The following is a 27,256-nucleotide window of genomic DNA, read 5'->3' as shown; positions in this document are numbered from 1 at the left end:
AACGACCCCTTAATATTCCAAATGTCTCTTCAAACTCAAGGTGAGTAAATCAACTTGAATTTCTTTACTTTGAACATAGAAAACCAGAGGTAAGCAGTCGTCAGAATAGTGCTATAGGACAAACTATGGGAAAACATGCCTTTAAAAATCCATAGAATCTTGCGGGGAAAATTTTGATCGTCTGAATCGTGATGACAAGAATGGCCAGAAAGAAATGGCGCCATCGAAACAATTAGTGGAAAGAAGCGCGACAACTGATAGGTGAGTAATCCAACTTGAATTTGTTCACTTTGAACATAGAAAAGCAGCAGTAAACGGTCGTCGGGATAGTGCTGTAGGAGCAACTATCGGAAAAATGGTGCCTTTGAAAGTCCATGGAATCTTGCCGGCAAAATTTTGGTCATCGAAATTGTGATGAAAAAGTTGTTGGAAAAGTAACGACAAGAATGGCCAGAATGAAGTGCAACCGAAATGATCACTGGAAAGAAGTTCACCACAAGTGGTGGTTACCGTGTAGAGGCGTGTTGATGCTGGAATGATCAACAAAAAATAGGCTTGGTGTAGCTAGAACGATCACCAGAAAAAGGAATGGTGTCATCAGACGGTTTCTGTAAGAGACAAGAATAATAACACTGTGAAAGGAAAGAAAAATTTGGCAAGGAGGCAATGCCGCCTACTTTGCTCAGACCATTGAAGCTTTGGTACCACGTTAAAAGCAAAGATGTATTGATGATTTGATGATGGTGTGGAATACATGATAAATCTTATAGGTGTCAAACACAGTACACATAACTCTTCTCCAGTGTGGGGCAATATTTATCTAAAGATTAGCTCTTCTTTTTAATACTCTAGAGTTCTATTTGTAGATTTTGAGAAGAAGAAAAGGCTTCTTCTATTTCTGTGTGTTTCTTACATCCCTAAACAAAGGTATTTATACACTAGGTCCTATGACTATTTTAGGAAGGTAGATAAATTACAATCAATCAGAATAACATAAAATATCAATTAGAATCAAATCAACAGAGTCAAATATTTCCTAATAATTAAGCCAATCAACACTCCCGCTCAAGATGGTGCAAAGATGTCGCACATGCCCAACTTGCAAACCAGTGTATGAAAAGTCCGTTTGTTGAGACCCTTGGTAAACACATCAACTAGCTGTTTTTCTAACTACACTTGAAACCTAAGTTGCTCCGACATGGCAGTTTAGGTGCCACACCCGTGTCGACACAACACTAGTATGGGTGTGGGTATGGGATCTGTACCGGATCTTGTCAAACAATTTTGGGTACTTTGACCACGACAGACAGAAAAATTCGAGACGAGATACAATTTGATTACCGAAATCAGAACTAAAACTAGGGTAAATTTGAAGAAAATAACATATCTAGGAAATCAATCTTTTACTTATCTACAACTTGAGAATAAAAAGGAAATCCACACTTTACAAGCTATACGTAAGTATTCCATAAAATTTCTCATAAATTAGAGAGATTTTTTTTTAAAATTATTTTTAGTCGGATCCCCGCACCCGTATCCGTACTAGGATCCGTATCCCTGAATCTTAAAATTTACATCTTGAAAGATCCGACCTCTAGATCCGCACCCGTGTCCGAACAACTTAGCTTGAAACAAGCTCAAGACACCACTCGTAACTTTTTCTTTGATAAAGTGTCGATCAATTTCAACATGCTTTGTTTGGTCATGCTGGACTGGATTATGAGCTATGCTGATGGCAGCCTTGTTGTCACAATATAGGGAAAGTTTTCGCTTTTCAGAGAGTCTTAATCCCTCTAGTAATTTTAGTAACCAAAGAAGTTCACAGACACCCTGGGCCATAACTCTATATTTTGCTTCCACACTTGATCTAGCAATTACACTTTGCTTTTTGCTTCTCCAAGTAACCAAATTCCCTCCTATGAGTGTACAATAACCGAATGTAGATCTTCTGTCATCTAAAGATCCAGCCCAATCCGCATCTGAATAGGCTTCTGCCTGAAGGTGACCATATTTGGAGAAAAACAAACCTTTGCCAGGAACAGATTTCAGATACTGCAAAATGTGAAAGTCAGCTTGCATATGAGGATCTCGGGGATCATGCATGAACCGACTCACCAAGTTGACAGAATAGGCTATGTCAGGTCTAGTACGAGAGAGATAAATGAGTCTTCCAACCAACCTCTGATACCTCTCCTTACCAACCGGCTCTCCAACTCCTATTTGTAACTTGTGATTACTTTCAATGGGCGATTCTGTTGATTTGCAACCTGTCATACCAGCTTCTTTCAAGAGATCCAAAATATATTTTCTTTGAGAAATAAAGATTCCTCGTTTTGATCTAGCAACCTCAATTCCCAAGAAGTACTACAGTTTTCCTAGATCCTTGATCTCAAATTCCTGTGCCAATAGCTTCTTCATTCGATTCATCTCCTCTTTTTCATCTCCTGTCATTAATATGTCATCAACATAAACTATGAGAAGAGTGAGTTTACCTTTTTGATGTCTTATGAAGAAGGTATGATCAACATTGCTTTGTTGGTAGCCAAAGGAGATCATCGCGTTGCAGGATCTGTCAAACCAAGCTCTAGGGGATTGCTTCAGTCCATACAGGGCTTTCTTCAGTTTGCACACCTTTCCTTGACTTTGTTCAGTATCAAATCTAGGAGGAATCTCCTTATACACCTCTTCTTCTAAGTCTCCATGAAGGAACGCATTCTTCACATCAAACTGTTGTAAGTCTCAATCAAGATTAGCCGCACAAGACAAAAGAATCCTGATAGTGTTCATTTTTGCAAAAGGGGCAAATGTCTCTTGATAATCCACTCCATAAGTCTGAGTGAATCCCTTGGCCACCAGTCTTGCTTTGAATCTTTCAATCGAGCCATCAACTTTGCGTTTCACAGTGAAGACCCATTTGCAACCAACTAACTCTAGTATGGTGGTGAAGTGACAAGTTCCCAAGTTTCATTTTTTGACAAGGCCTCCATTTCTTCAATCATAGCTTGCTTCCATTTAGGATCTGCAAAAGCTTCCCTCCAGTTTTAGGGAATTGACACAGAAGAAATAGACAAGGCAAAGGCTCTATAGGAGGGAGACAAAATTAGATAAAGGCTGTTTGGAGGTGCAAGATCTGACTCCTTTTCTGTGAGCGATAGGCACATCTAACTCATTAGTAAATGTAGATAACTCACCGGTAGAAGAAAGTCCAGCTTTGGTAGATTGCATGATGGCTTATACTACTCTATTTCTCCTTGAGTACGTTTTCAAATCAGGCCTATCCAAACGCCCAATAGTCTCCCCCTGAATTCTTTCTCCAATTTCACTTTCCCCTGTGACAATGTCATCAAGAGGTCCAGTAATGGAACTAGGTAGAATCACATCTTCCTCCTTACTGCTCTCCCCTGAAAAGGTGATGAGGTAATACTGAAATAGGGCTCAGATTCTCGAAAGGTAACATCTATGCTAACAAAAGATCTCGTAGAGGGAGGATGATAACATTTGTAACTTTTCAATGTCGGAGAATACCCAATGAAAAAATATTTTATAGCTCTAGGATCAAGTTTCTCAGAATTCCTAGTATGGACAAAGCAAACACACCCAAAACATCTTTGGAAGAACAATATATTCATTAATCTTCTGTGGGGCTGAAAGACTGCAGCTGCAGTACCTTAATCTAACCCTTCTTATTTTTGAATCTATTTATGGTCTACACATAAACATGCTGAAAAGCATGATATATCTTGTCAATGTGGTACCTGACTTAGATGAGCTGGCAAGTATAATGAGTTGTGGCATTGGCTCATTTCCTACTACCTACCTTGGACTACCCTTGGGAGCAAAACATAAGTCAGTGGAGGTGTGGAATGGTGTGATTGAGAAAGTGGAGAAAAGGTTAGTAACTTGGCAGATGCAATATCTCTCAATGGGTGGAAGGGTGACTCTGATCAACAGTGTCTTGGACAGCATACCAATCTACATCATGTCCCTCTTCCCTATGCCAAGTAAAGTCCAAAAGCAGCTGGACAAATTGAGATGATCCTTTTTATGGGAAGGTAACAGTGAAGGTAACAAATTCCATTTGGTGAAGTGGGCAACTGTAACTCAACCAAAGTCACTAGGTGGTATGGGCATTAGAGATCTTTCAAAACACAACAAGAGTTTGCTAATGAAGTGGCATTGGAGATATGGGCAAGAAGGCACAAGCTTATGGAAGGAAACAGTGAAAGCCAGAATAATTGGAGTACCAGAACCACAAGAGCTCCTCATGGGGTTGGGCCCTTGGAGCACATTAACAGTCTAAAGGAAGTCTTCAAACAAGAAGTATCCTTCAAAGTTGGTAATGGAGCACATGTGAAATTTTGGAAGGATAAGTGGCTTGGGAACTTCACAGTTCAAGAAACCTACCCCACTCTTTTCCACCTAGCTACTGATCCTAACTCAACAGTTGCACAGAATAGATCCAACAACACCTGGGAGGTTCTTTTCAGGAGAAACACCCAAGACTGGGAGATAGAAGAAGTGCTTGATCTACTTGGAAGGTTAGCAAATTGTACAACGAGTATCCAACACACAGATAAGCTAAGATGGGGCACTTCTAAGGAAGGGGCATATACAGTGAAGGCAGGTTACAATAAACTTTGTGCTTTGAATGAAGTTATTGACATGTGGCCTTGGAAGCTAATTTGGAAAACCAAACTGCCTACAAAGGTCAGTTGTTTTGTATGGACAACTCTTAAAGGTGCTATTTTGACACAAGACAATCTCTGTAAGAGGAGCTTCCAGATTGTGAATAGATGCCACATGTGTAAGCTAAACTCAGAATCAACCAATCACTTATTTTTGCATTGCACAATGGCTACTGATCTTTGGCACATGTTCTTCTCAATATTTGGTATCAGCTGGACAATACCTCAGAACATTAAGGAAGCAGTTGAAAGCTGGAGCTTTTAGAAAGTCAGCAAGGCCATCAAAAGTATCTGGAAAATGGTCCCTGGTTGCATATTTTGGTGTCTTTGGATAGAAAGGAATCGAAGATGTTTTGATGGCATTTCAACTTCTATTCACTTTTTGAAAGCTAGATGTCTAGTGTATCTTTTTAGTTGGAGTAATACTTCCCCTGTAAATAATGTTATTCCCTTTCTAGACTTTTTTGGCTCATGGGCCTAGCCCGATGGCCCATTTGTTTGTGGTTAGCTCCCTATGACTAGAATAGCACATGATGTACTGGAGCTAACATCCCTTCTTTTGTACTTATTGCATCTTCCTGATGCCAGCAATACAACACCTTACTTCATCAAAAAAAAAAAAGGAACAATATATTCATTCTTACCCTTTGAAGTTTTCAGAGGACTTTGAAAATTGAGGGGTTTAAGTGATATTTTGTAATAAGATAGGAACCCACTAGAATAGCATCCCCCAGTAAGGTTTTGGTAGATGCATGGTGAACATAAGAGATCTTGCTTCTTCTAACAAATGCCTATTTTTTCTTTTAGCGGCTCCATTTTGTGCATTAGTGTAAGGACAACTAGTCTCATGGACTATCCCATTGGACTCCAAATAAGCACCAAATTTTTTATCCATGTATTCGCTGTCATTGTCAGTTCTCAAGATTTTTATTATGGCATCAAACTGAGTACAAATCATCTTATGGACGGACTGAAAACTAGAGAACTTCAGTTTTGGCTTTTAACAAATATGCCCCAAGTCATCCTAGTGCAGCAATCAATGAAAGTAACAAACCATCGATTACCAGACAAAGAAACAGTTTGAGTAGGACTCCATACATCAGAACGAATAGTCATAAACATAGTTGTGCTTCTATTATCACTCACAGAATAAGAGTTTCTAGTATGTTTGGCATATTCACACGCATCACAGAACAAAGATTCAAATTTAGTCCTTGAAATCGGGATATAACTTCTTCAAAACAAAGAATGATGGGTGTCTTAATTGTCTATGCCGCCGTATTATTTCTTGGTTGACATTCTTACTTTCCCCAAAAAAGGCTTGACCAGAGTTTTGAGGCTCGCTTCCGGTGTTCTGTGTGATAAGAATGTGCCATCAAAACTTAAAAGGAAAGTTCTATAGAGCGGTGGTTAGACCGACTATGCTGTATGGGGTGGAGTGTTGGCCAATCAAGAACTCCCCATATCCAAAAGATGAAGGTGGCTGAAATGAGGATGTTGAGATGGATGTGCAGGCATACCAGGTTAGATAGAATTAGAAATGAAGTTATTCGGGACAAGGTCGGCGTGACTCAAGTGGAGGACAAGATGCGGGAGGCGAGACTTAGATGGTTCAGCCATGTGAAGAGGAGATGCACAGATGCACCGGTGCGGAAATGTGAGAGGCTGGCATTGGAGGGCCACGAAGAGGTAGAGGTAGGCCGAATAAGTATTGGAGAGAGGTGATGAGGCGAGATATGACGTCGCTCTAACTTACTGAGGACATGACCATGGATAAAAAGGTGTGGAGGTTGAGAATAAAGGTAAAGGGTTAGGTAGTCGAGCGGTGTCCGTGTTTGTAGCAGTAGCTTTGATACACCACTTAGTGTCCTTTGTGTATTTTCGTATCTTCTGTTATTACTTGATACACCACTTAGTTTTGTATTTTCGCTTCGGTTGTCAGATTTGGTTTGCTTATTATTGCCCCTTGCATTTATCTTTCCTGAGCCGAGTGTCTACCGGAAACAACCTCCCTGCCTTCTTAAAGGTAGGGGTAAGAACTGCGTATACTCTATCCTCCCAGACATCACGTGTGGGATTATACTAGGTATGCTGTTGTCGTATATAAAAGTCATTACGCAATCTACCATTGCCAATCCTTTTCCCTGTTTGAAGATGTTTGAAGATCCTGAAAAATAAAATGTTCGGGAAAGAACTCGATTTTACAGTTTAGAGCTTTGGTGATGGCACTAACAGATAAACGATTGACAGGGAACTCCGGGACATGGAATACGGATGATGGTTTAATATTAAGAGTACAAACGACAAAACCTATTCCAGAGATAGGTGTTAAAGAACCGTTGGCTATTTTAACATTATCTCATTTGAGACACGAAAAATAGTTTTGAATGACTTTAGAAGAGCTTGTCATGTGTTTATTTGCACCAGATTTAACAATCCAAGAATTAAGGTGAACTGCAAAGGTAATACCTGATTGCACATAATTGGATGTGGCAACATTAGCGGAGTCAAGTTTGGCTAGGAGGTGACAGAGAAGCTGAATTTTATCTGAAGACAAGATTTCTCCGGAAACCGTTTCCTTGAATGCCTTCATATTTTCTGCCTAATCAAAAGAAAATTGCTCAAAAATAATCTGTCTGGACGGAATCTTAACTCCGGTGAACGGAAAAATCAAAACTGGTAGGGATAGGCTCGGAATGTTCCAGCGACCCCAACAAAAAAGTAAATTCCAAAAAAACAAAACTAACCAGAGTTTATGTTGCAGTGGTTCTTGGCCTCTTTGATAAAAACGGAACTCTAGTGCTGCGAGGGAGATAACTCACCTATAAAAGGCAGCAGTGACTCTGATACCATGTAGATTTTGAGAAGAATAAAAGGCTTCTTGTATTTCTGTGTGTTTCTTACATCCCGAAGCAAATGTATTTATACACCAGGTCCTATGACTATTTTAGGAAGGGAAATAAATTACAATCAATTTGTAATCAATTACATCAATCAGAATGAAATAAAATCTCAATCAGAATCAATTCTTTCCTAATAATTAAGTCAATCAACAGAATCAAATCTTTCCTAATAATTAAGTCAATCAACACTATTACCATCTAGTATTATTACAATATTTAATGCATGTCGTCAGGATGTAGAATTAGCTCGTTGTACATCAAATAACACATGTCAAGACAGTAGAGAAGAACTCTAAGTAAAAAAGTAAAACAAAATAAAGGAAAAGGAGGAAGTCAATATGGTGGAAGAGAGTTTCAATTTTTTTTGTGCAGTTGAACAGAGCAAAAATCTTTCAAATAACCAACTGCTTATGTTTAGGTTGCATGTGCTATAGGTAAATATATTAATATGATAAATCCTTCGAAGCTTTTGCAGCCAAGAAACTCAGTGTAATTATCAACTGGAAGCTTCTATGATAAATAAACTTTCAACTCCATGAATCTCAAGGGTGTTATGAAAGTTTCTGTTGATGTGAAGTCAACACAAATGTTGCTCTAGAAAATTCATCCAGCCACTTTCATGCCCTCTACCGATTAAAGTTCACATATCATTGGAGACTCTTATGAATTCCCGGTGAAAATATTTGATCTATTCTTCTTTCTGAATAAATAGCAATTCATGGAAGAATCTAAGAACAAGAAAGTAAGTTTTTATTCTTAAGGTGACTCTAAAATCTAGACCACAGTTAAGCTGCACCTGTTTTCATGCCTGGTAGATGCTCAACCTTGTTTATTTGCTTATTGTGATTGAAGGTTTATATTCTCATTAATATGTTTTTAGGAACAACAAAGTTGAAAGAATTACACGGCACAGCTCATATTAGTGCATTATCCGGGACGTGGGGATATGACCCTAATGGAGAAGTATTTCAGGCGTATAAAATGAACTTCTCTTGCAACATACCGGAAGTGAATTATTCCAGCTTTGTCCTTTTGCTTCAATCAGAACTAGATGATGATGTGGGAAATGTGGAAGTTGAACTTTTCTTAGTCTCCAAGTTTGTCCAATCATCTGTGTCGCATTGTGGGAAACTCCATTTGGATGCCCAACAGGTTGGAACCAAGCCACAGAATTTGAGTTTATATAATTCTATCATGTTGGCGTTTCATATCTAACAAGCATTAAACAATTTCATTGTCAGGTGGCAAAAGCAAAACTCTTCCAAGAACTATTCTTTAATGGGGTGTTTGGTAAATTGTTTGTTAAATCATCGGGTGGAAGGAAATTTCTACTTGAGACAGATGAGTCTTTATGGGAGCCATCGAACATGTACTTGCTACTACCACTGGATCCTTTAGATTCAAGTTGTGTACCTTGTAGAATAGATTGGGGAGGAATTGAATCATCTGTGTCAGTTGTGAAATTTTTGAAAAGAAATGCTTGGTTAAATGCTGAACAATCTGAAACTACCCGGAAGAATTCCTTAGTTGATAGGACTGCATCGTTTATGGTAGATCTCGATCAGACAGATTTGATTCACTTCGCCAATATGTCAGTCTGTAGAAGCAACCTTACGGACATGGTTGTTGTGGCCATTCATACCGGAAGAATCTATTCTGTTCTGGATGCTGTTGCCAATACTTCTGCAGAGAGCCCCTTCGAAGTAAATTCAGAAGCTACCCAGTCACCCTTTTCATCATTTGCTGACTACTTCCATAAAAAGTAGGAAACTTCTACCTAAATTACTATTTCTTATTTACTGTTTGAAAAGACCTGAGTATGTTAAATTAGCAATGTTCTTTTTTCTTTTTCTGTTTATTAGGTATGGAATTGTTTTAGTGTATCCTGGACAGCCTTTGTTGCTGCTAAAGCAAAGCCATAATGCATACAATCTTCTTGTGGATTTTCAAAAAGAAGGTTTGTCAAGTTTTTGCTGATTCTTGGTTATTATAAGTAGGCCATCTCTTTTGGAATTTACATCATTTTTAGAAGTACAAGACAGTGAGACACACTAGCATGTGTTGAACATTTCTATTACAGCGTGCCTAGGAGTTTCCTTCTTGTAAACAAGGAAAGAAAGTAGCAAACAGATTTAAATATATTAGCTTTGTGCCATTTAAGTTTTTCTTTTTGATAGATTTTTAGTTCTAATTTAATTTCTAACAATGGTTTTCTTAAAATATATTCTCGGTACATCCCCATTAATGGAGTGATCCACATCTTTACCCCTAGTTAGGTTCTAAACATGTTTGCTATAGGTCGCAGAGCATGGAAATTTGTGGGAGGTGGTTCTACTTATTACCAGTGACAAACCATGTGCAGAGATTGTGTGAACTTCGTTGGAGATGGATGATATTGTTTTGAGAAATGCAAGCGCCAAAGTAGTTGTGTTCTCTTAACTGAATCCAATAGCAGTTTGCCTTCTCCCGATTATAGATCATAGCATGGCCTTTGGTTCACATTAAACCCCATGCGCACTTAATCTGTAAATAGGCTAAATATTTTTTTTTGGTAAATAGGCTAATTTATGTCAGCAATTGCAGAAAGACATTAGCATGCGCCCTTCATAACCTCTTTAAAATGTATTAGCTATTTCTATTTTTTATCCATTGACATAAGTAAAGTTTTAATTGCTTGAATTAAGATAGTTCTTGTAGTATATCCAACTGAAGTTATTTTAGGCGGCTGTGGACTTTCTTCTGGAAAGTGCTGTGTGATTAGTAATTTGTATGAGAAATAAAGGCACTGGAGAAATATTTTATTGATATTATATTGTCTTACACCGAGCCCTATCTATATACAGACATTACATAACACTAATACTTATTCTCCAACGTGGGACACTAATATATTGCTATATATATATTACTATCTAACATTCCCCCTTAAGCTGGTGCATATAAGTCATATGTACCGAGCTTGTTACAGATGTAATTAATACGAGAACCAGTGACACTTGGTAAAAATATCTGCAAGCTGATCATTTGACTTCATGAACTTGTAACATCTCCTGAGAGTATCTTTTCTCTGACGAAGTGACAGTCAACCTCAATGTCTTTAGTCCTCTCCATTGAACACCAGATTTGATGCCATATGAATGGCAACTTGATTGTCACACACAAGTTCCATCTGACTAATCTCTCCAAACTTAAGTTCTCTAAGCAACTTGTTTGACCCAAATTAGCTTTTACGTTGCCACAACCATTGCTCGATACTCTACTTCTGCACTAGAGTGGGCAATCACATTCTGTTTCTTCCTCTTCCAAGACACCAAATTACCTCATACTAAAACGCAATATTTAGACGTAGAAAGGTCTATCAGAAAGTGATCCTGTCCAATCAGCATATGTGTATCCAACAATCTGCAGTGACTATTACAGGGAGAATCCATAAACTGACTTACAACACTCACCGGAAAAGAAATGTCAGGTCTAATCACTGTGAGGTAATTCAATTTGCCAACCAACATTCTATATCTCGTAGGGTCTCTAAGAGGCTCCCCCTGTCCAGGCAAAAGCTTAGCATTCGGATCCATAGGAGAGTCAATAGGTCTGCAACCCATCATTCCAGTCTCCTCAAGAATGTCTAAGGCATACTTCCGCTGTGAAATAACAATACCTGAGCTAGACTGAGCGACCTCAATACCTAGAAAATACTTCAATCTGCCCAGATCCTTAGTTTGGAAGTGCTGAAAGAGATGTTGCTTCAGATTAGTAATACCATCCTGATCATTACCAGTAATAACAATATCATCAACATAAACCACTAGATAAATATACAGATTAGGAGCAGAATGCCGATAAAACACAAAGTGATCAGCCTCACTACGAGTCATGCCAAACTCCTGAATAATTGTACTGAATTACAAAACCAGGCTCGAGGAGATTGTTTTATACCATAGAGTGACCGATGCAATTGACATACAAGGCCACTAGACTCCCCATGAGCAACAAAATCAAGTGGTTGCTCCATATAAACTTTATCCTCTTGATCACCATGAAGAAAAACATTCTTAATGTCGAACTGATAGAGAGAGGACAATGGCGAACAACATCCATGGATAGAAAGAGATGGACTGATGCTATTTTAGCCACGGGAGAGAAAGTATCACTATTATCAAGTCCTAATATCTGAGTATACCTTATGGCAATAACCGAGCCTTAAGCTGATCAATCTGGTCATCTGGACCAACTTTGGCTGCATAAACTCAACAACAACCGACAATAAATTTACCCGAAGGAAGAGGAACAAGTTCCCAAGTACCACTCGCTTGTAAAACATACATCTCGTCAGTCATAGCCTATCGCCATCCTGGATGAGACAATGTTTCACCTGTGGGCTTAGGGATGGAAACAGAAGACAAAGAAGATACAAAAGCATAATAGGGTGATGACAGACAATGATAACTTAAACTGACATAATATGGATTAGGATTAAGCGTGGACTACATACCTTTGCGAAGTGCAATCGGTGGACTAGAAGGAGACAAGTCCGCAGTAGGAACAGGGCCAGGTGCAGTTAGTGAATCAACTAGGTCTGATGCTGGACGCGGATGACGACGATAAGTCAAGAGTGGTGTTCCTGTGGTTGGAGATCTAGGAGGAGTAACACTAGATTCCTTAAATATCGGTATGGGTTAGACTTTTGTGGCCGGGGATGTAGGAGGAGCTATAGTAAACTCCTCAAGAGTCGGTATATGTAAGACCTCAGATATATCAAGGTGGTTAGAAGAGGTAAAGTAAGGCCGAGACTCACAAAAAATGACATCAACTGATATAGGGTATAAGGTACCTACGAAGATCAGGTGAGTAGCAACGATATACCTTTTGAACTCGAGAATAACCAAGGAAGACACACTTGAGAGCACGAGGAGCTAACTTATCTTCTTTTTTTTGGAGCTAAGTTATGAACAAAGCATGTGTTCCCAAAAACACGAGGGGGGAGAGAGTATAAGAGTGACTGAGGAAACAATACTGAATGTAGAATCTTATCTCTGGATGGAAGATAAAGGCATCCGATTAATCAAATAACAAGTCGTGAGAATTGCATCGCCCCAAAAACGCAGCGGAACATGGGACTCTTGGGAAATGTGCTAGCAGTCTCAATGAAGTTCCTATTTTGTTACCTCATTCTGCTGAGGGGTATACAGACAAGATGTTTGATGAATAATTTCCTGAGAAGTCATAAACTGCTGAAATTGGAGGATGATTTTTCTAAGGCATTATCATTGCGAAAGATGCGATAGAGACGCCTAACTGATTTTTTATTTCAGCACAAAAACTTTGGAATACAGAAAACAACTCAGAACGATCTTTCATTAGAAAAATCCAAGTATATCTTGAGTAATCATCAATGAAACTAACAAAATAACGACTCTACTTGGAACCCATATATCAGAATGAACTGAAGAAAAAATAGACTTTGCACGACTCTCAACACTACGCGAAAAAGTGGCTCGGGCATGTTTCCCAAGTTGACACGACTCACAGTCTAATATAGACAAACTAGGCACCATCTTTTGAAACTTGGATAAACTCGGATGTCCTAAACGTCTGTGAATTAGGCCCGGAGGATTTGTAACTGGACATGCTATGGAGGGATTGAGTGAGTCAAGGTAGTAAAGGTCTTGTGATTCACGCCCTGTGCAAATCGTCTTTCTCGTACTGCGGTCCTGCATAACAAAAGAATCATCCATAAAATATATACTACAATGGAGTGCACGAGTCAACCGACTAACAGATGCAAGATTAAAAGGACAGCCAGGGACATAAAGAACAAAATCTAAAGTGAAAGTATAAGGGATTAGTTTGTCCAATTTCTTTTGCTTTTGTTTGGATTCCATGAGCTAAAGTAACATTAGGAAGAGACTGTGAATAAGCAATATTTGACAAAAGTAACCTATTACCATAAATATGATCAGAGGCGCCTGAGTCCATGACCCAGTCCTAGAGTACTAGACTGGAAAACACAAGCAAAGAAATTGCCAGCAACATGAGTATCTATCTAAGCTATAGAGGCTACTTGTGGAGGTGTCTGCTTACTTGCTCGATACTGAAGGAACTCATTCTATTCCCCTTCAGATAAAGAAAACCCCTAGTTACTTGCAGTCTCGGTTTTGAGCAACATGAGCAGTTTTAGGTGGTCGACCATGCAAAGAGTAACATACCTCAGTGGTGTGTCCAAGCTTAGTACAATAAGAACCACTTGGGTTGAGACCTTCCAAAGCGACCTCCTACTCGTCTATTCTCTGTAGTCGGAGATGCCCAATTTTCCGTGGATGCGACAACAGAGAAGTCAGTTGTTTGTGATGAGATCACTGTGTGACTTGGGCACTGCAGCAAGGCGAAGTAATCGAGAGAATAATTCATCAATTGTAGGGACAGTCGGACTAGTCAAAATCTGGTCGCGTACTTAATCAAGGTCATTAGAAAGTTCAGCGAGTTTAAGAACTAGAAACATCTTCTGTTGCTTTTCAACACTAGTAGAAACTGACATCAACTTCTCAAATTCGTTCATGACTGCCTACTTGCCTGTACTTGTCTCAAGTAAGTAGACATTCTTGTTTTTTCAAGTTTGTCATCCACGATAATACGATATCACATCATAGAAGCGAGATATGTCACTAGTGTATAAAGTGCGAGTCTTTTCCTAAACTAAATGACATTTTTGGAATGGACGAAACAAGAGCATCAACTTGGAATCAATAGATCGTCACATGATACTATATACCTGAACATCGATCTTCTCAAAAAGTGCTTTGACCTTTTCATCTCCCTCTCTAGACTTTTTGGTTAAGTGATCTTGAATACTTTCACCCTTGCACCACAACTCAACCGAAGAAGCCCAAGCTAAGTAGTTTGAGCTTTCCATATTTCGAAGTAATGATACCACTTGAACTTCCAGAACCCGTATTTTTAGAACCAAAAACATCAAATCCCAAAGAAATCTTTGGATTGAAGAGAGGTTTAGTAAATTATCACCAAATATCGAAATAATCAACTGTAACTTGCTGAAACAGGCGAAGATCTTTGGATTGAAGAGAGGTTTAGTAAATTATCACTAAATATCGAAATAATCAACTGTAACTTGCTGAAACAGGCGAAGGAAAAGCTTCCGGAAAAATCATTGTTGCTGCCGGAACTTAGATCTGTTGCCGGAAAAATAAAGTTGTCTTCTGAAAGTGACAAAAGCTGAGTGAGTAGGCTCGGTTTGAGGAGAAAAATAGGAACAATCGTCGGTATATGGAAATCTCCGCCAGAAAATAGAAAAATGGTCGGAATTTGGTGTAATCTGGATAGGTAGGCTCGAAATCACCTCTTGAGTAAGCTGTCCTGAAGAATCTTTGCAAGAAACTGGCCGAAAAGTGGTACATGCGCCGGCGCATGTACAGATCTTTTCGGCGCATGAAAGTGTGTGGGGAAGATTTTTCCGGTGGGGTTCGTTGAGTTTGGTCACGGGACTACGGTGGGCCTTGTGGTGGTGTTGGTTTATGCATAACACCGGTAAAAATTGGTTTTGACGCAACAGTCACTGGAATATTTGCACTGACTGTTTCTTCCCGGCACGGAAGAAATATTTTATTGATATTATATTGTCTTACACTGATCCCTATTTATATATAGATATTACATAACACTAATACCTACTCTCTAATGTGGGACACCAGTATATTACTATATACATTACTCTAACAATTTGTAAACACATGCTACAAAAATCTGATCTGACACCATATCTGTAGATGCACATAATTGAAACTGAACTTGTTCTGGCAACATTTCTACAATCATACTCTTTTTTATTTTAAATTGGAAGTAAAGTTTGACAATGAAGATAACCTTTGAAGTTCAAAGTTGGTAAAGTTTTACCTGGGTTCTTTAGAAAGAATTGATATACATTGAACTTGTCACTGTACCTAATAGGTGCATTGAGCTCAGTGTTTCAGATTACATAAAGTTGATGTTCAGAGATTCTTTGAGCAGGCATTTCCTGTGGAACAAATTCAAAAGATAGTAAAATGGTGGTCCAAAAGCCGCTGAATAATGTTCACATTCCACCAGAACTTCTGGTGGGTATAGACATTCGGATAGACATCTTGAAATCCTTCTACTTGCTACCCTCATTAATGCACCGTCTGGAGACCCTGATGTTGGCTAGCGAGTTGAGGAAAGAGATAACAAGTCATTCAGGCGATTTACATATATCAAGCTCATTGGTTCGTCCTATCATTTGCTCAACTATCTGAACAACTCTTAGACATTTGTCTAACTAAATATCCTTCTTGGTCAGATTCTGGAAGCTCTTACTAGTCTAAGATGCAATGAGAGTTTCTCCATGGAACGTCTGGAGTTGCTTGGAGACTCAGTTCTGAAGTATGCTGTTAGTTGTCACCTCTTTCTTAAATATCCCAAGAAGCATGAAGGGCAGCTATCTGATCAGCGTTCATGGGCTGTTTGTAACTCAACCCTCCATAAAGTGGGAACTAGTCGCCATTTGCAGGTATGTAAAGCTTTGTCTCCATAATAGAATTTATTACTTTATCAAAAAAAGAGTGTGTTTTCACCCGTTAACTGGATCAAAAGAGAGTGCTTGATTGGGACAACGCCGACACATATGTCTTTTCACTTTCCACATGTAAAAATATGTAATGGTAGCTAAAAGAACTAGAGAGCTAGAGCGAAATTCTTTTAGCCAACGATTTCAGTGTTTCAAATAAAATAGAAGTTGTAAAAGCGTAAGAACTATATAGAACCACCTTTGGCCGGTCCCACATTTTCCAATCCTTTACCTAGCTGCATCAATTACAGTGATCCCGAACTATGTCCATCGAAGTCAGAAGTCAATATGAAGCATTTTTTTTGTGAGTAATAAAGGAATATTAGTGATTATAAACAACTAGCACTAAGGAAATGTTGGGGCAAATGTGCATCCAAAAGAGAACCTTACAATATGTGTAAACTAAGAAAGTCAACTATAGCTTCCGGCTCTAAAACGTATGTCGTAGTTTTGGTGCACCAAAGACTAAGCACAAACATACACCTGAGCTTAAGATTAATAACATTGTCCCTCTTGTCTTCAAAAACTCTCGCATTTCTTTCTCTCCATATGACCCACCATACCACCTTAGGAATGCTTTTCCAGGCTTCTTTTGAAGATTTTTGAAGGTCCAATCTATGCCAGGATAGCAAAAATTCCACGGTATTATTTGGCATACACCATTGGATTCCCGCAACAGCAAAAAAGAGATGCCAAATCTGTTGGGAGGAGTTGCAATGGAGGAATGAATGGCTAATTTCTTCCGCCTCTTCACAAGGAGCACATCTGTTGCAAAGAGTAATGTCTCTCTTTTGAAGATTATCAAGAGTGAGACATTTTCTATATGCCACAATCTAAGAAAAACATTTAATTTTTAAAGGTGTTTTGTTCTTCCAAATAGACTTCCATGGCTATGTTAAGAGGGAGTACTGCTTGTCTAGGTTGTATAACAACTTTTCACAGAGAAGGTTCTGTTTTTGGATTTCCAGGATAAGGAATCTGGAAGAGAAGTCAGTGGGGGTAGAGAGTTAAGAAGACCCTTCAGAATCAAGAATTCTCCAATTTCCCAATCATTGGAGATTTCTTCCAAAGGGAATGAACCATCCCTGGGGAGTCCAATGTTCTACAATTGAAGAAGTCAATACGAAGCATTAAAAGTTTGCCAGTGAAAATCGGTAGTAAATAACAAATTTTGCTTATTATTAGCATGAATAAGAGATTGATTACTTGGGATGGATGAATTAGGATTCATAAGAGAGTCTATGGCACATAAATCAAGGCAAAAATGTCGTTAATAGCTTTTACGAACCGTTTGAAGCTTATCGTAGAAAATAAGCAGTAAATAGCTTGACTTTCTTAGTGTTTACTTGGATAATATGCCAATTACTTGGTTTCAGCGAGGATTGTAAAAGTTAGGCCTTGCTGGAGGATCTAATCACCGAAATTGGGATATTCCACAATAATCACAAAAAGGGACTCTCTTGCAGTTTGATCCTTTGTCTGTGTCTCTTTGGTTTGTAGTTGCTTTTGTTGAAAACCTCCAAAGTTGAAGCCAATTTGGGATTAGCTAAGTAGTGAAATTATGCAAAGCTGAAATTTGGGAGTTGGTAGAAGAGCTTGAACTAACTAAGCACCGTTCAGGGGTTGTAATATTATTGAACTCACCAGGAATTTTCATCCTATTTTGGTGCTAAGAGAATTCATGGGCAAATATTCAGTGGTATCAATTGATCTTATGTAGACTTGCTTACACAACAAAGATGCTGATAGCATCAAAAGTTTGCTAGTCATTTTAACTTAAAAAAGACAGACATGGTGCTAGATGGTGGGAACTTGCTACAGGCTAAGCCGTTTTTATATATCAACCTGTTCACAATCCCCATGGGTTGCTGTCTTCTGGTTTTTAAGCACTTTCGTCATGGCATATTGAAATCCATCTTGTTTTGTTAATCCTCAAAGAAATGTGGATGCTATATCCTTTCCACCTGGCAATTTTAAATTGCCCTTTTTTCCTGTATGCCTCAAATATTTGACATCTGTATTAGTTATACTCTCACTTCCATTTCTAATCACGCTTTACATGTCTAATTACAGGGCTATATAAGGGATGGAGCATTTGATCCACGCCGATGGACTGCTCCTGGACAGCTTTCCCTTCGGCTTTGTCCTTGTGACCATGGGGTTGAGACGTCAGAAGTGCCTTTGGACAAGAAATTTTTGACTGAAGATCCCAAAGTAGTAGTTGGGAAGCACTGTGATAGAGGGCATAGATGGATGGTCTCAAAAACAATATCTGACTGTGTCGAAGCGCTGATAGGTGCATACTACGTTGGTGGTGGGTTTATTGCTGCCCTGAAATTGATGAAATGGCTTGGTGTTGAAGCTGAACTTGAACCTTCATTAGTAGAGGATGCGATCAAAACTGCATCTCTTTACTCCTATACCCCTAAAGCTAAAGATATTGAAGACCTTGAGTTGAAGCTTACCTATAAATTTTCTGTCAAGGGATTGCTACTAGAAGCTATAACACATGCTACTGTGCTAGAAGTGGACGTTAGTTACAATTATCAGGTTGGTTAAAGAATAGTCCCTAATTTAGATATAAATATGAATTAATGCTGATTATATATCTCAATAGACAGTTGTTTCTTAAGATATTGCCTGTTTTTAGCTTTAGACTTATTTTCTTGTATGTGGCAGAGACTTGAATTTCTCGGCGACTCAGTACTGGACATTCTCATTACCTGGTACCTTTACCAGAAGCATAAGGATATTGATCCTGGGGAACTGACAGATTTGCGCGCTGCTTCTGTCAATAATGATAATTTTGCTTATGCTGCTGTGAAGAGGGAGCTTCATGTCCATCTTCAACATCACTCTGGATATCTTGAAAGTGAAATATCAGCATTTGTGAAGTCAGTCTCTGATTCTTGTTCACTCCAAGGAAACAAAGCCCCAAAGGTTCTATTACTGTTTCTTGACGGACATTTCACTGTAACCATATGTTATTAACCTCAATGCCAACTGTAGTCTTGAATGTCATCCTAGGATACAACATTGTTCAGCATATGTTACTTTAATCCATTGCTATATATGAAAGTATTTATAGCAGGCTGCTTATATTCATGGGATATTAATTTGTTATAGGTACTTGGAGACTTGGTGGAGAGTATTGCTGGAGCAATACTTATTGATACTAAGCTTAACCTGGATGAAGTTTGGAAGATCGTCAAGCCACTATTATCTCCCATCGTGACTCCTGATAAGCTCGAACTACCTCCGTTGCGTGAGCTCATAGAATTGTGTGACTCGCTTGGCTACTTCTTGAAAGACCATTGCATGGTGAAGGGGGATACCGTGCATGCAGAGCTTAGGTTACAGCTGAAAGATGAGTTGCTGGTTGCTGAGGGATGTGGACAAACTAGAAAAAATGCAAAGGGGCAAGCAGCTCTGAAATTATTGAAGGACTTAGAGGTATGTCTTAGCCAGGAAGATGATTCCTGTCCTATGTTTGGTCCTTTTAATTAATGGGCCATTATTCACATGGTAGAAACAGCCTTAGGTAATGTGGAAAGAAAGATAAGAAGAAAGAAACTCATGCTAGGCTTTGTTGTACTTTTGTTCGTGAAAGTTACCATTGCAACTACTGATGTTGCAATGTTTAACTCTTTTGTCAGTGAGGCATTCTTCTTGTTCTTTTGTTTTGTTTCTGAATTTTTTTTCGTTTCTTGGGTTCAAGTGGAGACCAATGAGTTGGTTGCTTTCCGAGTTGCCTCATGTCTATCGAAGTACTATAACTGAAAAGAGAATGCATAGTTAACTAGGTGTTTATTTTTTATCAGAATTAGCTTATTTGAGTCAAGCTTTGCAACTTTTCCAAATTTGGAAAGAGAACTTTCTGATGTTTATGAAATCTGTAAAGATGCTAAAGAATTGTGTTGATAAAGTTTTTACGTGCCTGCATGCATTTACGTTGCATAAAGATCAATTTCAAACTGACCATTACATGGTTTAATAAATTGGAACAAAAACATTGCTCGATAAGACGACTTTATTCTCTGGCATTGCTGTTGCAATTAATGTTGAGCTAGATGACAGTTTCCATCTGGATGGATTAATCAAATTCTTCAGTTATGGATTGCCGATTATCCAAGCTCTAGATTAAGTTATTTCTGACATTATTTTACCCTCATATTCTTACAACAGTATAAAGGAATTTCATCCAAGAAAAAGAAACAAGAGACCAGCCTTGTTGATGTGCCACATTCTTTAGGCTCTGATGGTGACATCTGCAGCCAAGCGAATAATACATGTCCTGCTATGGCTCCATGCAAAAAGCAAAAGACAATACTTTCGAATTTAGAGACGGCCAAAGCTCAACCTAGCAGTGCTTGTAATTCAAATAAGGACATCCAAGGTATGCACACTGAAGCAATTGGTATATTCTTGCAATTTCTTCCTTTAAATATTGAATTCAGCCCAAGTCTTGGGAAGCTTTTCAGGACAATTGATCTTCTTATGCCAGTTTTATGAAAATGGTAAACTTGCCATCCTCTTCAGTACCAACATACCCATCCAACGCTTATCACTTCATTTGATTTTCTAGGCCATATCTATTTTGTAGTGTAGTATAAAGAAGCTAAAGTTCAATCAGACTAAATATTGTTTTACCTTATGTCTAATTAGATACATATCCCTCTATTTCAAGAGAGATGACTTTGTTTGATTCCTCAGCAAGATTAAAGAAGAAGGATTATGTACATTGTTAACTGGAGCGAGATTGAGAGTATTTCAGATAACAGACAAATATTAAAAGTATTGTTAGTTGAAGTATGTCTCAACAGTCTCATTAAGATTAAATATTGAAGTAAAAGCTGAAGGCTTCTATTTGAGGAGAAGGGGTCAAACATTTTGGAAAGGGCTGTACATAATTAAGTCAAATATTCTTAGGATTGGAATGTACATAATATTCTATAATTAGACTTAGTTTATTATGCCCGTTTGAAAGGGAATAGCATTGTGGTGGCCAGGTGATACTCACAAACTTCAATTGATATCCCTGAAAAGTCCATCAGATTTGAAATTTAGTAATGATGTAGCATTGTATAGGCGTTGCAGCCTAATAGTCGCAGCTCTGCCTGCATATTTAGGTGTTGTGTTCAAATCCTACCAAAGGTTGCGCCTTGCTCCTACACCTTCCACTATTCACGGGCCAATACCCCCTCCCAGAAGAAGTGATATAACAGAATTTAGGAGAGGAAATCCTTTTTAGGTGCATAGTGGAGAAAGCATTGTGTAGGGTGATTATGCTTTCTTTTCCATTCTGTGTCACTACTGAATATATATTAAAGTGTTGAAGATTTATAGCTCAGCAGATAGAAGTCAAGTGTAAATTCCTTTTTTTTCTATTACAATTTGCTACATTTCGGTTTAACTCATTATATGCTGAAAAGTAACTTTTTCTGAATATGCTAAGTTGCTAACTATGCATTACTTTTATTTATAAGGTATTAAGATTGGTTGATTGAAAAGAAAATATCCTGCATATTCTATCGATTGCTTTCTATTACAATGTGAAAAGCCCCAGCATCCTCCTGCCTCGGTGAATTAGCACCTGTCTCTTTGTGAATCCAACAGAAGTTACAGCACTTGGATTGAAATTTGTCTTTTGGCATTTTCCAGAATTTCTGAAAATTACTCTCGTGTGAAAATAATGGTTATCTACCTTAGAGATTTGAGTTTTAATGGTACCCTTGCATTTCTTTGTAATGTTCTTTTTTCCTTCTTTTCTTTGTTTTATGTCACTCTTTGATAAAATAATCAGTCACACCAGGAAGTGTTGCCTAATCAAGACAAGACAAATATTCAGTGACTGGTTGGGAGTCTTTTGTGAATCGCGCAAGTCGATCGCGAAGACTGAAAATTCTGGTTTGGGACTTGTTAGCATATGCGGTGTGCAATGCCAACCTTTAAATACACGAGTGAAAAACCAATTCCCTAAACTAACTCCTCTGGAAGAGGAGGACTAAACTACTTGCTAAACAAACTCCTTGAATAAGGAGATTTATTTGAGAAAATAAAGGACTAACAAAATCCTAACTACTAGCTAAAGAATGGGTCAAAGTAGTAAAATAGCTGGTGGTTAACTTATGCTCTAATAGTTCAGTAAGTTTCAATAACACATAATGGGGGCTTTTGAGTCTCTTAACCCTGGACTATCCAGACATTGCTTTGCCTCCTCAACTCAGTCTCTTTACATTAACAAAGTATGTAGCTTTTTTAACATGAAAACTCACGTATCTTTATAAACCATTGTAACCGAGCTCCCCACCCTTTGGTTTGACAAAATCTTTCTCAAAGTTAGATGATTGAAGAAAATCAGTTACTGATGCTCATCTCCTTAAACCCTTGGATTAATGCTTTTCTCCGCTGTACTTGGCAGAAATTGGGCCAATCAACATGAAAAAGGGTGGACCACGCCAATCACTTTATGAACTGTGCAAAAAACTGCAGTGGCCTATGCCTAGTTTAGAGTCAACAGAGCGTAAATCCAAGTAAGTAAAACCAGCTTATCCGCCAACCAGCTCTTTTCCCTCTTGTTTTTATCAAACTATTTCCTAGTTTTTCGCGTATTGAGTGTAAATTCGGGTATGCACAGGTCACTGATTGAATGCGGTGAAGGCTCTGATAAAAGGAAGGTTTACAACACTTTTGCATCTCAAATCTCGTTGACCATACCCGACTATGGTTTGATAGAGCTTACTGGGGATGAAAGAGCTGATAAGAAAAGTTCACAAGATTCGGCTGCACTTCTCATGCTGTATGAGCTTGAACGACGGGGAAAAGTCATAATTGGTAATCAATGAATTGTCATTCTTGCACTAACGCGTACAACTTATCTTATATAGCATTTTACGTCTTATCTACCTCTTAGTGCTATATATGTATATTTGCTAATTGGGAGTTAATAACAATCCAATTCTTGCATATCAAGAGGGCATAGCTTCCATTTCATGCATTATTGGAAATTCACTAGAAAATAGGGATGGACTTGCTGAAATGTAAAAGGTAGATCTTTCTAATGGCCCTCTTATTTATTTCTTACGGTTTCACAAATCTATTGTGTTTTCCCTTTTTTTCTTTTAATGCCCATGTGCAGCATTTTTGTTAGGCAGGAAAACGGGCTACTTGCTACCCAACAATTGTCTTTTACTCCTTTTACCCTTTCCCATTAAAAGAACTGGTTTTACTTATATAATATTTGTTTTTCTTTCTTAAATGTAATATATTTGTCACTTTAAATTCAAATTAACGTATTTTATCTTAAAAAGAGTGTACTCTGCTAGTTTGAAAACTAAGATATTTTTGAACAAAATGAAAGTATATCAAAAAAAGGAGAGTATTTGCGGCGATTTTGATTACAGTAGTAAGGGATTTGTTTGTTGGGAAATAGTTGGAACTAGTGGTAGCAAGTCAGTTAGCAGGCAGTAATGCCAAAAAATGATTAAAAGGGACACTGATGTGCAATTTATATTTTCGCAATAATAAAACATAAACTTTAGCCATCTCTTGAAGCTTTTTCCTTCCATTTGTGACAAGTGATCATTTGGTATTAGAGCTTTCCAAACTTGGTTTTATGATCTACTATGCCACAGAAATTATATAGAGAAGCCGTTTGGAGAGGGATTAACATGATTGCTTCTTGGAACTTATTTCTGCTCAATCAACTATATCACTTGTGTGAGTAATCTAGTGGAAAACAAGAGAGATTAACATAATTTCCATATCATTAGGTTTAATGAAAACCCATACTTAAACCTTAACTCCTAGCTTAATTAATCCTTGCTGGTAACAATCTTAATTTTATGGTTTTTCTTCTAACCATTTTCATTCAATCATTATCTCGAGCTTTAGGCATGTTCTACATACTATTCCGTTTCAATTTAGATGATGTAGTTTGATTCGGCACGGAGTTTAAGAAGAAAAAAAAAGATTTTTGAAACTTGTGATCTTAAAAGCTTAAGGGTAAAAGTTTTGTGGGGCCATGATATTTGTGTGGTTATAAAAGCTTTTCATTAAGGGTAAAATTGGTAAAATGAAGAGTTTAAAGTTGAATTATTTCTAAATTTATAAATGTGTTATTTATTTTGGAACAAACTAAAAAGGAAAGTATCTCATCTAATTTGAAACGGAGGGAGTATTTGTTTTGGATTACGGGGCGTCACATAAAATTAAAGTGTAACAGTGGTTCAATTGTTGGACGTTAGCTCGTTTTGTAGGCAGTAGAAAAAGTAACAAACCTGTCTCATTTTATCTAATCTCAACCAACTAGAGGAGAAGTGAAAAAAGACTTTAATTAGACTCAATCTGAAACTTATTGATTGAGAAGTTGAGGAAAATAGAAAGACTTTAACTGTGCCAGATTCTTAAACTTTTAACTCTAATTTCTCACATCACATCACTTGTACCCATCGCATGCATTTTTGTTTATCTTCTTCCATTTTATAACTAGAGACTAGATATAGAGAAAGAAGATTTTGATCTTTTTAATTTGATGTGACGGTTGAGATTTGATTTACAACTCTGCTCTCTGTTTTTTTCATCATTAAAGGTGTAAGGGATATTGTCCTTAGGCTTTATGAATTTTGAAACTAAAAGCAAAAATGCAGGAATAATCTTGAAGTTAAACTTTAACTGTACAAGAAACCTAAATAGGAGTAGTTTTGAAGAGATCATTAATTATATAGTACTTCCGTTTCTTAATTTCTTTACCATTTAAAGAGCTGTATTTGACATTCAACAATTCTGCATTTGAAGAGATTACAATATGAGTTTGCGTGCAAAATTAATGTAGAAGCGATGTGACTTTTCATGTTAATCAAGAATATTGATTTAAGGGGTAAAAGCAAGACTTTTCATCAGTAGTAAAATGAATCAATTGGTTAAGCTTAAATCTACTGTCATTCCCTCATTGGTTGATTCGTTTTCAAGTTTATATTTAGTATATAACCGAATATGCACGTAATAACTGAGGAATATACTTCTTTAGCTTGGATGAGAATAAAATTCTCTCTGAATCCTTTTCCACAGACAATGCAAAAAAGATTATTATGTGTGTGTTTGGTGTGAAGGGAAAATATAATGTGATAAATTAACTAAATCTGGGCGGGTGGGAGCGAGGTTGGTGGGGGTTGGGTTGGGTTGGGGTGGGGTGGGGTGGATGGTGGGGGGTGATGCAGCGGGTGGGGGGAGGGAGTTGCCGAGTTGGGCGGAGAATGCATGGGGTTGAGAGAGCGGAAACCATAAGTTGGCTATGGCATGGGAGAGCATTGGAAAATTACTCCGCGACTCAGAAATTAGGAGAAAATGTGCTCTAAAGAAAAATATTTTTTTAAAATATATAAGCCAATCAAATAAAAAATTGAAAAATATTATCTTTTCATACCAAATATATCCAAGAAAATGGGCTATATCTAGTGCAATGCAACCACCCGGCAGGTTAGGGTGAAATTAAAAAATAGCATATTTACAAGTGGTAATTGAAAAATAGCCACAGTTTCAAAAGTAATCGAAATTTAGCCATTTTTCATGTAAAGATAAATCTGAACGAAAATACTGCTCAAAATCCGGAAAATATTCCAGCATAATATACTGGAGTTCGAATTTTTTACATGTGAACTTCCAGCATAATATACTGGTCCAGCATAATATGCTGGAAGTTCATACACAAGTGCTCCAATCTCCAGTATATTATGCTGGAACTTTCCGTGTGCTGGAGTTCCAGCATAATATGCTGGAAGTTCATACACAGGTGCACCAATCTCCAGTATATTATGCTGGAACTTACTGTGTTGCAGCAAAATAGTGGCTAATTTTCTATGACTTTGCAAACGCTGGCTATTTTTCATTTACCAATCCGAAAACTGGTTAGCCATGCTATTTTTACGGCAAGTTAACAAAAATTAACAATTCAGCCAGTTACAGAGTTACACTCCATTTCCCATGTGACCTCCTATACTTCCCTCAACCAACTGCCACTAGTACACCGTCTCCCCCATCTACGACTTTCCTCTTCTTGGGCCTCAGGTCCGCGTCGGGTGGAGAAACTTCCTCATCCTCAATGCGGGGAGGAGCCAAGGGAAGAACGGGCATAGCGGTTGAAACAGGGGTAGGAGTAGAGGAAGCAACTCCCCTCCTTCTCCTAAAAGAAGGCGTCGGCGCCAGATTCCTTTTAGCAACCTTCTTGGCGGGACCTAGAAAGAAATATAAAGATAGGCAAAATAAAATGAACGGTTACAAACACAACACCATTCGAAGAACGACATTACTGTTCGGAGGAGGAGTCAACTTGTACTTTTGCCAAAAGCTCGACCAGTCACGGATCCCCGCAGTGTAAGAGAGGACTTGCCTAACCCAGTCGGTGAGGTGCGCCACCAATTGAAGAGGTTGAACAGTAGCTGCAAAACGAGAAGTATTAACTCAGAAACTCAAAAGTACATGACTATGCGAAAGGGAAAAAGTAAGTGCGAGTACTTTCGAGTGCAGTTGCAAGCTTCAGGAAAATCAGTGGCATCGTCCACGACGGCCTCGGTCTTGACAAAAAAGAAGTCGAGCCAAAATTGTCGACTACCCTTGTCATCCATCCTGGCAACCAGGGATTTGCTTCCATAAGGTCGAATGTTCAACATCATGCCCCAATAGAAATTGGGCATGAACATGTGCACTAGATGTTGCAGGGTGATCTCGACGTCCGCTAGCTCGGCGAACTTAAATAACATCTTGATCACTTTGTATACCAAGGGTGCGAGCTCAACCGGACAAACCCGGTAAAAATGGCAAAATTCTTCCACTAAAGGGGGAAGAAGGAATGAATAGCCAATAGTGAAGGGATAAGCAAAAAGAGCGCAATACCCAAGGCGGTGAGTGTACACTTCATCGTCATTGGTAGGTACAAGATCCACTTGATTAAGAAGGCCGTACTTAGCCTTGAACTTCGCTAAACGCTTGGCTGTTAGAGAGGATCGGAAAACCTCAACCACCGCCTCCGGCTGCCGTTACAAATCCGGTTTCGCGTCAGGGTTGTGGGGAATAAT

General features: G+C 38.3%; 1 protein-coding gene across 1 annotated transcript in view; it reads left to right on the top strand.

The window, feature by feature from the left end:
• LOC107829523 (endoribonuclease Dicer homolog 3a) overlaps positions 1-23,279 on the top strand; it is a 37,729-nt gene extending 14,450 nt beyond the window's left edge. The window contains exons 15-25 of the mRNA XM_075245359.1: positions 8,469-8,740; positions 8,830-9,350; positions 9,451-9,545; positions 15,611-15,843; positions 15,918-16,127; positions 18,258-18,734; positions 18,864-19,124; positions 19,311-19,637; positions 20,370-20,580; positions 22,606-22,717; positions 22,822-23,279. Of these exons, the coding sequence (XP_075101460.1) occupies positions 8,469-8,740; positions 8,830-9,350; positions 9,451-9,545; positions 15,611-15,843; positions 15,918-16,127; positions 18,258-18,734; positions 18,864-19,124; positions 19,311-19,637; positions 20,370-20,580; positions 22,606-22,717; positions 22,822-23,029 (2,927 nt within the window). The 3' untranslated portion in view covers positions 23,030-23,279. The remainder of the gene's footprint in view (positions 1-8,468; positions 8,741-8,829; positions 9,351-9,450; positions 9,546-15,610; positions 15,844-15,917; positions 16,128-18,257; positions 18,735-18,863; positions 19,125-19,310; positions 19,638-20,369; positions 20,581-22,605; positions 22,718-22,821) is intronic.
• Positions 23,280-27,256: the final 3,977 nt, after the last annotated feature.

Source organism: Nicotiana tabacum, chromosome 23, assembly GCF_000715075.1.
Source record: "Nicotiana tabacum cultivar K326 chromosome 23, ASM71507v2, whole genome shotgun sequence".
Taxonomy (NCBI): domain Eukaryota; kingdom Viridiplantae; phylum Streptophyta; class Magnoliopsida; order Solanales; family Solanaceae; genus Nicotiana; species Nicotiana tabacum.
The sequence above is the reverse complement of the archived record's forward strand: the minus strand, read 5'-3'. Positions and strand labels throughout refer to the sequence as shown.